The 17,366-nt window shown below is 43.9% G+C and overlaps 2 protein-coding genes across 2 annotated transcripts; both read left to right on the forward strand.

Moving 5' to 3' along the window:
- The first annotated feature begins 5,716 nt into the window (after positions 1–5,716).
- LOC112885751 (receptor kinase-like protein Xa21) lies at positions 5,717–9,725 on the forward strand. Its single transcript, XM_025951391.1, has 3 exons — positions 5,717–5,931; positions 6,328–9,021; positions 9,132–9,725. Exons 2-3 carry the CDS (start codon positions 6,333–6,335, stop codon positions 9,512–9,514), a joined length of 3,072 nt encoding a protein of 1,023 aa, XP_025807176.1. The 5' UTR covers positions 5,717–5,931; positions 6,328–6,332; the 3' UTR covers positions 9,515–9,725.
- Positions 9,726–11,192: 1,467 nt separating this feature from the next.
- LOC112900115 (uncharacterized protein At4g06744-like) lies at positions 11,193–12,754 on the forward strand. The gene has a single exon (XM_025968861.1). It carries the CDS (start codon positions 11,240–11,242, stop codon positions 12,473–12,475), a length of 1,236 nt encoding a protein of 411 aa, XP_025824646.1. The 5' UTR covers positions 11,193–11,239; the 3' UTR covers positions 12,476–12,754.
- The last annotated feature ends 4,612 nt before the right edge of the window (positions 12,755–17,366 follow it).

Genomic DNA, 17,366 nt, shown 5'->3' on the forward strand with positions numbered 1-17,366 from the left:
ACCTCAAGTTGAGATGGTCTATTACATGTCGTATCCATGCCGTTTGGAAAGTTTGGAACCATGGTGGATTGTTCAGAGAGTATGTCCTCAAGGTCGATTGCCTATTCCTGGAGATGAAGGTTACGATGAATGTGAGCTTGATCGTACGGTTCCTGAAGTATTTTAGGAAAATGACTGTGATGGAGCCTTTGAAGTTGATATTGGGATGGCACTTGACAGATTAGATGGTGACACCGGTGATGTAATAGTTTCTGAGGTTCGAAAGAAAAAACGGCCACGTCGTGCAAGTAAAGTAATGTTCACAACGTATGAAACGTGGCATGGTACTACTCATGGTGGCCCCGTAGCTGAAGAAGATGACCCCGAGGAATTTTAACATGTAATGTGATGTTATATGTAGTTTTTCTTAATGGTGTTCTATTTGGTAATTTTTGTTATGAAACTTGTTATCTTTTATTTACCATTGCTTCATATGATATTAACTAATCATATTTTATTTTTTTAGGATGAGGTCATTTGTGCACTCTCTGAAGGGGAAGGGAAAGAAGGATGTATCCTCGTCTTCAAGGAGTCAGGGAAAGAAGAATGATGGATCCGCATCTTCGGATAGACCTTCTCTCTTTAGAGGCAGCAGTTCTCATCTGAGCCGAAGAAGTGCACTTCAGCGATGTCTAGATGAGGCTATGCAAGTAAGTCATATGTAGTTTGCATGTGTAATTTATTTTTTAATAACAATAAATATATATTTGTATTTGAACAGCAAGAAGAGAAAGGTAGGGGTGCGGATGAGGAAGAATATGTCGCGAACGTGGATGGCAATGGAGGTAGTGGAGAGGGAGATGGGTGCGAGGACAGAGAAGAGTGCGAGGATGGAGATGATGGAGATGCAGAGGAGGAGGAAGAGGAGGATGAAGAGGAGGATACTGCTGCACAAACTGTGTTCAGGTACTTACGATCATTTCATGAAAAATTTTATATGAGCTAGCTAACTAATACACCATATTTAGATTTAGAGGCAACAATGTGATGACTCCTGCAGCAACCAATCCAGCAAATCGTCGACAGATTAGGCCACATGGGGATTGGTAAGTAATATATTTTATTATTGTGATTGTTTTATTTAATATATTATATAGTTCAAGTAAGAAACATGATGGATATTATGTTCTAATTGCAGGCAGTGGGACGATATTTGTTGGGAGGGAAGAAATAGGTTAAGACCTGTGAATGTAATATTGGGAACACTTTGTCGTTTTCACTACCCAGGAATGGTCACAGTTGGAGGTGTGCTTCAGCCTGCATTGAAGTGGGAGCATTATAAGCTGCAATCGGATGACCAGGGCATCACGACGGCAGTGAGAGTTTGGAATGAGTTCTGGGTACTTTTTTATCTTAACTTGTCTAACTTGTATAACTAATATCTATTTGATTCATTTATGAGTTGTCTAATGAATTAATTTTTCTTTTTAGGAGAGGTATCGTTTGCCGGAGGGGGAGGAGCAGTGCCTACAAAATAGGGCTCGTTCTGTGTTTGACAAGGCAGCGATGAAGGTGGTAAGGGACATGATGTCCAATGCTCGTATACAGTGCGTTTGTTTATACTACAAGAAAATAAAGCTGCAAGACATGAACAAGAAATTGGGTGCTTCTGAGATATATCTTCGAGAGGATGAGTACCTTGAAGTTGATATTAGCGGTTTGCCTTGGTTGAGAAAGTGTCCGGATGCTTGGCAAGCACTTTGTGCTTATTGGGCTTCACCTAGCTTTGTGGAAAAATCTAGAATGAAGAGAGCTAATCGTCAAGTAGGACCATAGGTTACGTAAAGATATGGGGCTGATGGACATCTTCGTTTGGCTCGTCGAATGGTACGTGTTTATTATTTCAATTTGTTTATTATGTGCTTACTTGCAATATCACAATTTTTTCTTTGTCAGGAGGCACAAAGTGGGGTGGCACCAAGCTATATTGAAACATACATTCGAGGCCACCACGTCCCAGATCCTACACAGCCAGAGTTGCTTTGCAGTGAGAATGCCACGCAGACTCTGGTTAGTAAAATAATATGATTTCAATTAAGCGATGATTTCAATATAATCTTATTATTGGTTGCCTGAATGGTAGGCGAGATATGGCAATAAAATGGTGGCACGTCATGGGGAGGAGTATGATTGGAGGATGAGTGATGTGGATGTCGGTGCATTATACTCAAGCGGGGGAGGGAAGAAACATGGCAGGTTTAGCATGTTGAATGGCGTTATTGATACAAGTGGTGCTTTGAGTGAGGCAAGGTGTTTCCAGTACACTCAGAATTCTCGGGGCTACCAACGGGAAAGTCAAAGGGAAACTGTAATGCAGGAGGAGATAAGGCAGCATAGAGAGGCGATGCAGAGGCAAGAGGAGTGGGCAAGGCAACAGCACGAGTACATGCAAGATTTTTTCGCTCAGCATCGACAGATTCAGGTACTATGCAAGTTTTATATTTTTTCAAGTCTTTATGCACTTTTCATTGCTATAAGATATTTAATCTACTATCGGTTTTTAGAAAATGCTAGCGGCTACTTTGGCTCACAATTTAATTTGACACCTCTTCCTTTGCCTCCTCCTCCACCGCCGAATTTTATACCATTTGTGCGTCTACCGTCTCCACAAGTGGTAATTATATCGTATAACTAGCAATGCTCAAATTATCTTACATATGTGTACTAAATAGATTTAACTTTTTCTATAATCAGGGTTCGACGAGTACTCATCCTCGAGGAGTTTCTGCCAGCCCGTCCACGCCACCATCGGCAGCGCGTAATATTTCTGGAGGCGACTGCGGCAGCGGACATAACATTACCCCTCCTCCTTGATTTGTGTTTTCACGTTGTAGGCGCTTTCACTTGCCATGTAGGTCTAGCAGGGGAGCGTGTCGAAAGTGCTTCGGTGGATAACTTGCTTTGGATATGTTATGCTTATGGATATGTATGTTATGTATGTTAAGTAACTGCTTTGGAGGTTATCGACATCATGTGATATCGTTTCTCGTTCTTCAATTATATTTATTGGATGTTGATGTATTTCATAATTCTGATTGTATCGTATGTTGATGGATTATGATATAGGGCATCAGGTAGCTGCAGCTGCTGGTTGGAGGTGCCAGTATTTTCGCTGGCCGACGAAAATAATCTGGCCGATGAAAATAGATTATATTATTTTCGTCGGCCAACGTAGCCGACGAAAATAGAGTACATTAATTTCGTCGGCCTTGGCCGATGAAAATACGCTATATATTTTCGTCGGCTCACGGAGCCGACGAAAATAGGGAACTCATTTTCGTCGGCTGAGAGGGCCGACGAAAATAGGAGGATATTTTCGTCGGCTTCTTCGGCCGACGAAAATAGCTTTATTTTTGTCGGCAACCGACGAAAAAGATCTTATTTTCATTGAGTTTATTTCGTCGGCCTATTTTCATCGGGAGGCCGACAAAAACAGCTATTTTCGTCAGCAATTGGCCTATTTTCGTCGGTTTCTGGCCGACGAAAATATCCTGTTTTCCTGTAGTGAAGACGGCAGCCTATCTCATGCAATTCTTTCGTTTCCAAGCCGGCCGGAGGCCCGTGATGAATGGTGTCGCAAGCACCGACTGGCCGCTCACGTGCACGTACGAGTGCAGCGAGCAGCTGGTATGTTGGCAATTCGGTCGGCAGGTTTCGGAGGTTCTGGGGTAGGTATCGGATGGCGGAATCGGCATTGGGGACAAGATGTTTGTACTGGGCTTCTGGCTTTAATTTCTACAGCCTGCTCTGTAGCTGTAGTGGTGTCCACAGTCCACCACCTGTTAGATTCCAAAGATGGACCAACTGGCAACTGGTAGAAGCAGATGCCCCAAGTCAGGGCTGCATTCCAGGGTATACCCGACTATGCAACCAGCCAGCCACTGCACCGATAAGTAAATGCCATGTTAATTATAGCCGTCAGCCCGTCACAATTTATGCTAATTGTGGCCATCGGGATTTCAATCCTATTTGTAAAAGTTCTGAATTTGAGACTTAGGTAACAAGTGTAAGAGAAATTTTTTCTTACGGTCTCTATCTACTCCAACCATGTTTAAACGAGATATTTGCTGTAAGAGAGATTTTTTCTTGTGGTCTCTACGAATGGGTGCGCTGTTGTCGTTGTTGCCTTCTCCCTCGTTTGAACGTGGAGCATAAGTGCTGACAATACAGGCAAACACAGTATTAGATTTCGTATAAAATAAATTATAAAAAATACATGAACTAGCATGCATAGATTTTAACATATTAGACAGCATAAACAACATAGATAGAATTTCAGAATACATGCTTAAGAGATAGATCAGATCACAGATCACGTACTGAGGCTTGGTGAAGACCTTGAGCAGTTGCGCGAAGCACTTCCAAAACCCTTATTCGCCCTCTTCCGGTGTAGAATCCCAAAGGCGAAGGTAAGAGACAGATCAGATCATATATTACGTATTGAGGCTTGGTGAAAACCTTGAGCAGTCGCGCGAAGCACTTCCAAAAACCTTTCCGCAGATCTGCTCTTCCGTTCGCCGGTGCTCGAAGAAGGCTATGATGGCGGCGCAGCAGCGAGAAGAGGCAAAACCCTAATTCGTATAGATGTGTTCGGTTGCGTTAGCGATCTAAACCGATTAGGTTTAGGGCGCGCCCCACCCTGCCGTGGTGTACGCATGCGTATGGTGTTTTTCTTCTCTCTCCCATCACATAGCTTGGAAGGGTGAAGACAACCTCCATATTTATGTTGATAATTCCACTCCTCCATTAGCAAGGTGGGACTAAAGTTTGCACCATTTTCTTTTGCACACATAAGCCTTTAATATTTATAGGAATTCTAAAATTTTCAATTGGCCAAGCCCATTAATCCCAGCAGTAAGAAAAAAAGCCAGATGAGAATGACATCTCACATTAGCACAGCCTGGGTGTGGGCAGCACTGGCACAGTGGCACGTACTGGACGAGACCTAGGATGAAAATAATTAAGAAAATATTTAATCACTAACGCATTTTCTTCAAGATTCGTGTAATTTTACATGGAAAAGACTGCTGGAGCCAAGCTAAAAAAACATATGATTAGCAGTGTTTAAACTTGAAATTTTGTAATTGAATAAAGTACCCAAGTACCCAACTAACTTAATACTGTTCGAGAACATTATATTCATCTCATGATCAAACCATTTTTTTAAATAAAGGAAGGAAAAATGTGACTTACTTTTCAATGCCACCCTATCATTGAACTAACCGCTTGACTAGATATTTCTCCAGCTGGAATCACCCGTTCGCGAGACCGTGTGAAGCACGGCATTGTACAGACTGTTCTTGTCCGAAAAATAAAGGTACATACAAATTGACTTGACCCGCTGCCCGTTCAATCAAAACTATTGGACGCAACGTGCCCACAAGAATACATTCCGGAAGCACCATCATCACAAAGAACCAAATCGGAGTCTCAAAAAGAACCTTGTCCCGGTACGCGACTCCACGTGCTGAATTTTGTCAGCATCGAAGTCGCCTAGACAAGTCGCACATCAACGCAGAATCTCTCTGCCCAGTTGCTGCAGAAAAGTAAAACGAACTGGACAAGCAGTAGAAATCTGGGGTACATGCCGCCACAAACTTGTTCAGCTCAAACAGCGACGGCAGCGCCGCAAGGAGATGACAAGTAACCCGCGGCATGTTTGTCGGGCTCCAAGTCTTCTTCCCTCCAGCGGCGGTCAAGCTAAGCTAAGGTATGACAATGGCAGACGCAGACTTGAAGTGTGTGGATGCAAATTGCAACGCGGCCACTGTAAAACTGTTTTTAAACCCCCCCGGGCCTGAACCAGCTGAGCCCAATATACAGTTCAGACACACCCCAGCTTCTCTCCGGCAACGAGGAAGGCTAGCGAGTGCGCGCTCCGGCTGCCCTGAGGTGCTTGCTCTCTCCTTTAAATTCTCTGCTTCTTAAGTATTCCGGATGCCTCTTTTGCCTCATCAGCTTCGTTAGTCTAAGTTGAGACTTGAGACCATAGCATGTGAAGATTAATTAACTAACCTTTGCAAACACGGCGTATTTCACATGTAGTGAAGGATCAACGTAGTTTAAGTTGCAGTACCCAGTCTGGTTACCGTTCTTTTTGATATAATTGATAGCTCTTCTGCCTGGTTCGGTCTTTTTTTATAAAGGACCAACATAGAATATTTCTGCTATATGTTGGAGTAGTTTGCACACGTATTGCAGGCACAGCCCGGGTATAGTACTAGTCTGTCGGTGGGCATAACAATAGAGTATGCCACAACCACAGTGTTTAAGATTTATGTGTTGCAGGTAACATGATCGAACCAATGGGTGCCAGGAAGCTCGTGAAGTCCGTCATGATTGTGGTACTGGCACTGATGCTGTTTTATAGGCCTCCATACGTCCATAGCGCGGCGGTCCCCCAGAACAGCACGGACATGCTCGCACTGATCGATTTCAGGCAAGCAATCACCGGAGATCCCAGAGGATTCTTCAATTCCTGGAAAAACAGTGTCGACTACTGCAATTGGAATGGCGTCACATGCAGCAAAACGCACCTAGGGCGCGTCAGGGAGCTCAACATCACCGGCCAGAGCTTGGAAGGCAGGATCTCTCCATCTCTTGGGAACTTAACCTTACTTAAGACACTCGATCTCTCCTCAAATAGCCTCTCTGGTCAGTTGCCCGATCTTAACCGCCTCCGTAAGCTGCAGAAGCTTCTTCTGAAATTCAACAACTTGCAAGGGCTTGCTCCTAACGCACTCAAAAACTGCTCCAGCCTACAAACTCTAGACATTCGTGGAAACATGTTAGCAGGTTCAATCCCCTCGGAACTCGGTTTCCTCTATAACCTTGTAGTTCTGCACCTTGAATCGAATAGTTTCACCGGAGTCATCCCATCAAGTCTGGGCAACATCACTCAACTAATGTATCTCTTCCTACATAAAAATCAGCTCGAAGGGCACATTCCTACAGAGCTTGGGCAATCAGCAAAGTTGATTCAATTGGCCTTAGGAGAGAATAGGCTATCAGGTAGCATCCCAACAACACTTTTGAATCATTCTTCTCTTGAAATTCTGGATGTGAATACGAACTTTCTACTTATGGAATTGCCATCTACCATTGGCAATACCCTTCCTAGGCTCTCTGGGCTTGGCTTGCGCTATAATATGTTCCAAGGGCAAATCCCAGCCTCCCTAGGTAATGCTTCGTACCTGAGCGTAATACTTTTGACATCTAACAATTTCACTGGCCAAGTTCCTAGTTCTTTGGGAAATCTTTCCCTCCTGCAATACCTAAACTTAGATGGAAACAAGCTAGAAACAAGCGATAGTAAGAGCTGGGAATTCTTAGACGCATTGGGAAAGTGTAGAGTTCTTAAGAGTCTCACATTAGCCGACAATCAGCTACAGGGAGCCATACCAAATTCAATAGGAAAGCTATCCCCTGGTCTTCAGTACCTAGGATTGGGACAAAACAAATTGACAGGGATGATTCCAGAGAGCATAGGTAACCTTAAAGGCTTAAATTCTCTGTATCTAGGTCAAAACAATCTGGCCGGTCCAATTGGATCATGGGTTGGAAATTTGAAAAACCTAGGAATATTAAATCTTACAGACAACAACTTTAGTGGGCCAATTCCATCCTCCCTTGGTAGCCTTACTGGTTTAACTTGGCTCTACCTACAGAACAACAAATTTGATGGTCCTGTACCTGCCAGTTTGGAAAACCTTCAACAACTCTTAGTATTAAACCTTAGTTGTAACAATCTACAAGGCCCTATTCCTAAAGAGCTCTTTAGTCCTATATCCACAATTACCACATGTATATTATCCTATAACAATTTAGAAGGTCCAATACCTCCGGAGGTTAGGAACCTTCAACAACTCAACGAACTAGATCTTTCATCAAACAAACTTACCGGGGAAATCCCTGTAACTTTGGGGGAATGTCGCCAGTTGGAGATACTAAAAATGGGCTACAATTTCCTCACAGGGAACATTTCATTACTGAGTACTCTAAAGAGCTTGAGCATGCTCAATCTTTCACATAATAATTTATCAGGCTCCATCCCTATAGAACTGGGTAACATGTCTTATCTTACCCAGCTGGATCTATCTTATAATGATCTACGAGGTGAAGTACCACGAGATGGAGTATTCCGAAATGCTTCAGCCGTCTCACTTGTCGGAAACAGTGGACTCTGTGGATGGACATTAGATTCACATATGCGCTCATGTCCTACTGCCTCAAGGAGAAAAATGGCACAATACTACCTGATTAGAGTGTTGATCCCAGTATTTGGCTTCATGTCACTCCTAATGTTGATCTATTTTGTTCTCACTGAGAAAAGGATGGCACGAGCACCATCATTATCTCCTCTTGGTGATCAATTCCCTATAGTTTCCTACAATGATTTAGCTCAAGCTACAAAGAACTTTTCTGAGTCTAATCTAATAGGGAGAGGAAGTTGTGGGTCTGTATATAGAGGGAATCTGACAAAAAACAAGCTGGAAGTTGCCGTGAAAATTCTTGACCTTGATATGAGAGGTGCAGAGAAAAGCTTCTTATCAGAATGCCAAGCTTTGAGAAACATCCGACACCGAAATCTTGTTCCTATCATAACAGCGTGCTCCACGGTGGATGCCAACGGCAATGTTTTCAAAGCTCTAGTTTATGAATTTATGCCCAATGGAAATTTGGACTCGTGGTTGCATCTAAAAGGGAATGGTAAAGCAAGAAAGCCTCTGAGCTTAAATCAAAGAACATGCTTGGCTGTCAACATAGCCGACGTACTAGATTATCTTCACCATGAAAGTGGAAGCACAATTATCCATTGTGATGTGAAGCCCAATAACATACTCCTAGACGATGATATGAATGCTCGTTTGGGAGACTTCGGCATTGCAAAACTGTATCTTGATTCTAGGTCACAGTCAACTGGAGATTCAAATACTACAAGCTCAATCGGTGTGAAAGGAACCATCGGGTATATAGCTCCAGGTATGTCATTCGTAACGTGTTGAATTTGAATTTACCCTGTATGTTAACAGCCATGCAATAATATATATACTCCGAGTGTTGCACTAACAACCCTTGCGTTGTATCTTCAGAGTATGCTCGAGGTGGCCAGGCAACGACTTATGGAGATGTTTACGGTTTCGGAATCGTACTTCTAGAGTTGCTGACAGGCAAAAGGCCAACAGATAGTTTGTTTGTGAATCAGCTAAACATTGTCAGCTTCGTCGAGAGGAGCTTCCCTGATAAAATATTAGATGTGATCGATACTCCCCTACAAGATGACGTCAAGACCACCCAAGCAAATATGGTAACAGAAAACGGGGCATACCAATGCTTGTTCTCCCTACTACAAGTAGCACTTTCTTGCACACGGCAACTTCCAGGTGAACGAACGACCATGAGAGAAGCAGCTAGTAGAATTCGTGCAATCAAGACCACGTATGCCGAAGGAAAACAAAAGCATGCTTTGAAGTGACACGAAGCATACCGCCCGAGCTCAGTACCCGCAGGATTCTTTGAATTGAACCAACCTGTATGCCCTACCCATGCTATCTCATATTTTTCTGGTTATTAAAGTGCAGATAGGAATAGAGGAATAAATTCATATGGAAATGCTTGCTACTGTAATAAGATTATTATCATCGGAATATCGGTCATCACAAATATTATTTCCCCATATTTATGTATTTTAGTGAACTCTATACTCTGCTTTTCCCATCTTCTTGACGTGCACAATGAAGTTACATGCAATGCAACGGTTATCAAGCAACTGGACAAATATCCTAAACGCCTTCTGTTTGGAGGACCTGATTTAACTGATAAAAAGCCTCCAAAAGCTGCATGGCAAATGATTTGTATGCCAAAAGAGGAATGAGATTTAGGAGTTCTGGACCTAAGTTCAGAATGATACTCTACTGCGAAGAATCTGCAAAAAAATTTCAATCATGCCAATTTACCTTGGGTTCATCTCATCTGGAATAACTACTACTCCAATGGTAAACTCCCTGAAACTTCCAAAAAAGGTCCTTGTTTTTGTGGAGAGATCTTATTAAACTTTTGGATCAATATAAAGGAATTGCAATTCCTAACCCAGGAAATAGTCAAACAACATTATTTAGGAAGGATTTATGGTGTGGACTAATACCAAAGCTGAATTATCCACAGCTCCTCTCTTTTGCCAGAAACAAAAAAACTATCCTTCAGGTCAGCAGTCTCAGCTAACCAATTTCACACTCTTTTTCACTGCCACTGTCACAGGAAGCTTATGGGCAATACTCTCAATCCAAGATGATCTGGCCCTCTTACAAAATCAAGACTTGGAAGATTCTTGGACATATATATGGGGAAATGCCATTTATAGCTCCAGCAGAGCTTGCAGCGTCATGAAAGGTCATATGGATAAAGAATTCATCCTGCCTACAAATAGCTTTGGAAAAGTTGTTGGCAGCTAAAACACAAAATCTTCTTTTGGCTCATACTCAAAGATAGATTGAGCACAAGAGAAATCTTGAGAAGAAAGTCAATGGACCTCCCAGGTTACAATTGTGTTCTGTGTACAAATAATTTGGAGGAAATAGTCTTACACCTCTTCTTAAGATGTCCTTTCTCAAAGCAATGCCAGGATTTGATTGGAGTACATGTCAATTATGCTCTCTCAGGTTTTCAAATCCTGGAATCATTTAAAATGCAAATAGCACAACCATTATATATGAAAATTCTAGTGGTAGTGTGCTGGAGTGTATAGAGTGTATGGACAGTTAGAAATGCTAACATCTTTGAGAACGAGATCCCAATAATGGGTCAAACTTATCCCGTTTCGACAGTTAGATGACCCTTGTTATCTGGTTTGTAGTTGAATGTTGAAAACCAAACTTTTAGAAGGCTACAAATCTTGGCACAAACCCAAGATACTGAAGTTCATGCACGGAAGCCCTCTAAACACTACTTTACTATGCGTGCTTTTATAAGATACGGCGTGAGCGAGATTGGTGGGGGCTTGGGGCAGTACTAGTGAGGTAAATTTGCATCCGTTTGGTGGGGGACCTCAATTTGGACTGTATCTAGTTTTTTTCTTTCAAATAATATGATCATACAACGTTGCATAAAGCATAAGAAAATATGCTAACTCACTATATATACATGCCACCATCGCTATTCAATAAGCCACGCTGCGCCGTTTTCAGAAGAACCTGGGAAAGACATGGCCAGCCATCCAAAGTGCCACTTGACCCAAAACCTATTATTCATCCTCTCTTACACCGCTGCGATAGTAGCAGCGTCTACACCGCAAACATACTACAACCAACAATATACTCCCACTGACTACCCAATGCCACATGACTTTCCCAACGACAGCCTTTACCAGGCCTATTTGGTGATCCAGCGCTTCAAGAAAACCATCACTTGTGATCCCCTGAACATTACCTCGACCTGGACTGGCCATGACATCTGTGGCGCCACGACCTACGTCGGCTTCTACTGCACTACACTGCCCGGGCACGGCAAGAACGTCACAGTCACATCGGCTGTTTTCGATGGCTTTGGCTTGTGTGCGCCACAGCTGCAAGGCTTCATTGATCAACTCCCAGATCTTGCGCTCTTCCTTGCTACCTCGAACAAATTTGATGCCTTAGGCGTCCTCAACCTTGCTGGCCTCACCTACCACTACAAGGTGGGCATCAGCGATGACCCTGCTGCTCAGCCTTTTAGCTCTTTAGCACCGGCTGTAGATTTGGCACTAATGATCGGTGCTGAGGTACACTTTCCGCACAGCTTATCCCTTGAAGCTATCCCCGGTGCAACGAACGCTAGGGTACTTCTTCTTAACAATGACGAGCTCTCTGGGTCGATTCCGGAAAATCTTGGCTTCTCCAAGCTGAGCTACCTCGCCGTTGCCAATAACAAGCTCACTGGGCCAATCCCACCATCAATCGGGCACTTGCAAGACTCCCTGCTCGTGCTGCTCCTCCTCAACAACCAGCTCTCCGGCTGCCTCCCCCACGAGCTCGGCATGCTCCACAAGGCGGCCGTCATCGACGCCGGCATGAACCGGCTCACCGGCCCGATCCCGTCATCCTTCTCCTGCCTCAGCAGCGTCGAGCTGCTCAACCTCGCCGGGAACCGCCTCTATGGTCTGGTGCCCGACGCGCTCTGCAAGCTCGCCGGGCCGGCCGGCCGCCTCGCCAACCTCACGCTGTCCGGCAACTACTTCACCTCCGTCGGGCCGGCGTGCGCGGCGCTGATCAGGGACGGCGTCCTCGACGTGAAGAGCAACTGCATTCCGGGCCTCGCCAACCAGAGGCGCCCGGCGGAGTGCGCGGCGTTCCAGAGCCAGCCCAAGACGTGCCCGGCGGCGAGCACCCAGCAGGTGGTGTGCCCCGCCGCAGCTGCCGCAAAGGGCGCGGCGGCGCCGGGGGAGAGGAAGGCTAGGGACTAATCCAGCTACGTGACCTACGCTACTCTGCATGAGTGAGCGGCCTCAGCTCGGCATGCAGTAGGAGACAGAGTGTCTCGGTGGCGTTTTGGCTATTTGTTCTTGTATTCTTATGTAGTATGTGTGTTGGTGTGTGCTTGTGATTGTTGTCTATTATTTTGCTCTGCACGTGTTGCTGTCCAGGTTGCATTGCTGTCAAACCTAGATCCATCGTTGCATCCATTTGAGTGAAAAATTATTGTTGTTGTAGTAAAGTTTTATCTGTCATGGACGTTCGATATATGTTGCTTAAATTTCGTAACTTTCCAATATGGCTGTGACTTGTGATTCCTGGAACAACCTAAAGTTTCTTTAAAAGTTCTTTTTCCGATGTAGACGCTCACATCCTTGCATAAACACCTCACTGTTAACGGCGATGTCACACACGACTCGTACTGAGCAAGGACTCAAAACGTTAGTAGATAAATTCCACTATGCAACTGAACTACGCTTGGTTCGCTAAACAGCGTAAAGTGAGCTCGAATCCCCAGTGATCCTCCACTATTCTTTTTTCTGATCGAGAGGACTATTACATTTCCGGGACATTCAATGGCTTCCTCTTTTCATTGTGTTTTTATGTCTACTCTAGTACGTTCGATGCCGGGGTGAACGATGATTGAACCAGTAAACCACAGGCTCCGCCATCATATCCCAGCGTCGTGTTCGCGCGCGTGCCGGCATTCGCGACAAACTGCCCGGTGCTTCACGCGCCGCGCCCCGACAGCTCCCGGGGCCGGACGACGGCACGCGGCTTCTTGCCAAAACCTCTCGCTGTCACGCCCGCGCGCTCCGCTCTGGCCCGATCGAGCTCCACCGTTGGACGCGACGCGACGAGCATGCAGCTGTGCAAGCAACATCCCCGGCTACACCAAGACGTGGCCCGCCGGCGAGCACGGACGCCGACACGCCATGCAAGCGTCGCCGTCGCATGCGTCACGGGACGTGGTGGCGCGAACGTAGGTAGGGCTACTAGCTCGGCCGCGCTCCAGCTACCTGACGACGCATGCATGCCACTCCGCATTAGCGAGGCGCCATGGCAAAAGCTTGGGGCCGCCGGGCTCTCCGGTCGCATTCGTTTGTGTTCATGCAAATAATGTAGATCTGTGTCGTTATAGCTTATAGGTTGGTATAGTGGTAGGTGTGCATAAGATGCGCGCTTCGATCTGTCCCTGGTTGTTTCGTTCCTTGGGGGTTGATCTCGCCGGCGGCAAGAGCCATGTGATAGTGGTGTACCACTAGTAGCTAGAGTGCTGCCGTGCAGTGAGCTGTGCCAATTTGTTGTGTTTCAGGTGGCTCTCTAATAAGATTGGACAGGTTTCTGTACCGTAAGCTGGGCATGGCATGGTCATAGATTCTAAGATGTAGGAACAGCTTACCTTTAACTTCTTGAGAAACATTCAGAGTTTGAGCAAGATATGGCTCCGCCAATGCAACATTGTTCTGGCTGGTACGTGTATCTATTACTAAGATCGTGATTGGCAAGCTCTAGTTACAAGATTTATGAAGCTGGGTGGAACTATATGGGTAAACTTGCTGGAGATGTTTAAGTGGTCATCTTTTCCATTTCAAACTATGAATTGGTCAAAATGTGAAATCACTATATAATTTTTAATAGAAACTCAAAATCATGCAACGGAAGTCCACCTAGATTCAAATCCCTGACTCGACATGGGTGCTTGTATTTTTCTGAATTTATTCTTGAATTTAACCGGGACTAATTTTTAGTGGTAGTCAATGTGCCCATCGTCAACGAAGCGTCGATATGCCACTAAATCTCTCGGAGGTGCTTATAAAGTAGGGTTACGTGCGTGTATATATAGGAGTGAATGTTTGTGCCTCTATGTAAGAAACTCAAGATACTATTTTTTTAGTGGTAGCCAACGTGCCCGTCGTCAATGAAACATTGATATGCCACTAATCTCTCGGAGGTGCTTATAAAGTAGGGTTACGTGCGTATATTTATAGGAGTGATTGTTTGTATATCTGCACTGTATTTTTATCTGTATTAAAAAAAGAAACTCAAGATACTACATGAACTCAAAAGTTCGAACTCCACCAAAAAGATCATAAAACTATGTGCGTACATACATTTGCACTGTCTCCAATACTGTTTGTAGAAATATTTATTTCCAAAACTTCTAACTATGTTATAATAGATCGATAATACTGTGAATTGCGCAAAATAAAGAGGTAGTACTGTGAAGTTCCAGCGAAGATCGACAGAATTATTATTGTCCATATCTCCGGGCCACCGAGCTTCACGGGTCACGGGGTTGTTTGTGTCGTGCAGCTAATCTCCAAAGAAATCCAAAGCCAAGAAAGCCGTGGGAACCACCACCTTAACTCCAATATATAGAAACTGGAGTAATCAACCAGTAGTAAGTGCAGTTCCTAATAATTACACGTTCATGCGTAGCTAGACCAATCTTAATATAGAATTTCATTACATAGTTACCAAGACTGATAATTATGATGATAAACTTATCTTTCATTTTATAAAATTCTTTCTTCTCTCTCCTTATAATTAATGTCAGCAAAAGTTAGTGATGTAGTGTAATATTTAATGTAAAAAAATCCGTATAAAACTTTCAATAAAACTGGTCTTATAGGCTAATCCCAATGGAGAATTTCATATTGGTGTCAAGATAACCACACCAGCAAGAAGGAAATATATGAAATGATGTTTAAAATTACCCCTCCAATACATAATTTTACATTGTTGTTTCATAGACTCCATACGGTATTTAATTTCATGACTCATGAAGAGTTGGTATTCGTGTCAAGCTAGTATCTCCTTCTCTCTCCTATTAAATTTTCCATCACGTCACCAAATTAGCTAATGCGCCACTATATTTAATATTAATGTGCATAAACTTTTTATAAAATCAGAACTGACAAAGCTAGAAAAACAACATTTCATCGCGCACGTCAGTACCAGACGCAATTTGATCCGGTATCCGGTATTAAAGCTATCACGAAATCATTTTAGTACCGGGTCCAAATTTGAAAGCTCCCGAAGCGGGTCAAAACACCGAGCGGTACTTAAATGTCACCCTTATTGTCACCCTTTAGTACCTGGTGGTGTTTTGACCTGGTACTAAAATGTGGCCGCACCATTTTAGTACCGGTCAGTGACACCACTGGTAATAAAGGGTGATATTTAGTACCAGTCGGTGTTTTGATCCAGTACTAAATGTACTAAATGGTCCTCCACGGGTTACTTCAAAAGAAAAAGTATCTCCCACCAAATCACATGTAATGCATACTCCCTCCATCCCAAGAAAAATAAGTCATTTTAGGATTCAAAATTTATCTAAAACATAAATCATCTTATCCTATCTAGAAAATGTATGTGCATGCAAGAATCAATTAGTGCCAAATATGGATGGTCATTTTACCTTTTTGATAATTTATCCTAGAAATTTTTAGGATGATTTTTTGGATGGAGGGAGCACGTGGGATGGTAAGGAAGCTACGCACGAGGCTATAGGTCGTGCGGCCACGCGCATTTACGAGTGAAAATCTCATGTGACTCGTGCGATGCGCGTGTGCAGGCCTCAGGGTTCGTTACATTTTTTTTAGTTTTTTTCTGGATGGTTAGTACCGGCCGCTTTGTACCTCTTTGCCTTGGTTTGGCAGGTTAGTGTGCTTGGGTCTGCCAGGGTGCTCGTCGGGTGTGTTTGGTTTTATGCCCAAGCTTGCCTCGCTAAATTTTGGCTACTTCGATCAATTGTGGTCACCACTTAATCTGAAGTCAAATTCGACTCGGTAATCTCCTCCTTTGGCTGCTCACTTTATCGTTTAAATCCATGGCCGCTAATTTAGTGGACAAAAATTATCTTGGCTAGAACATGGCCTAAATCAAACAACGTGTGCCTGCGTTGTTCATGTTCCAGCGAGGTTGGTACAAGACGGTCCAACCCGGCCCACCATGAGCCGACTAATAATACCATAAAATAAACAGTTGGGCCTTCCATTCAAGTAGCCTACATAACAATACCAGTACGGCTCAGCCCATCTCAGCCCAAAAGAGACGTGATGCCCATCTCTCTCTCTCTCACTCCTGTGTGGCCCATGCGGCCGCCTCCCTGGGGAGATTTTTTTAAAAAAGGATTAAAAAATTAAATTTGAACAAGGTACCATTTTGAAAATTTTCAAAAAGTGGGTGCCTCCCGCCCGATCAACGGGCGGGAGGCGTGGGGCCGGCGACCTTCCGCCCATCCAACTGGCGTGAAGTTCGAAAATTTTTCCCATGCTCCTCCCGAGAGCCTGTTCGCGAATAAGAAACTTTTCTGAGAATCTCTTCGCGAATAAGAAATTTTTCTTATTCACGAAGTGGCCCTGAGGCATCCCGCCCGCCCAACGGGCGGGAAGTTCCCATTTTCTTATTTTCTGTTCGAATTCTTATTTTACATACTATTTAAAATTCATACTTTTCAAATACAAGATTTATTCGCCGTATTCTTTTGTATACATATAAAATTTTAATTCAATTTTATGAAGAACATTACTGTATGTAAAACTTGTATAAAGATGGTTAAACGATAATATTTTGCAACGTAGAATCCAAATATTACGATAGTACAATACATCAACCCATTAAAAATAAAATAGTATAAAAAAATAGTTTAAATATATAGAGTCCACGAATTAGGAGTATCTACTCCGCCTGTCCCGGACCTCGCGCTCTCTTGGTCCTCCCCCCTCCCTAGTCCTAGGCCGTCGGTGTATGTGGCCCTCCGAGTACGTGAGTGCATCTGGAGCACGGTGAGGACGAGGCGGAGGAGGTGCCGGCGTGAACGGGTCATCCTGGGACTGTGCAGCTGGAGCGTCATACGTCTGGGAGGGACCAATG

The sequence above is a fragment of the Panicum hallii genome, chromosome 1, assembly GCF_002211085.1.
Source record: "Panicum hallii strain FIL2 chromosome 1, PHallii_v3.1, whole genome shotgun sequence".
Lineage (NCBI taxonomy): Eukaryota > Viridiplantae > Streptophyta > Magnoliopsida > Poales > Poaceae > Panicum > Panicum hallii.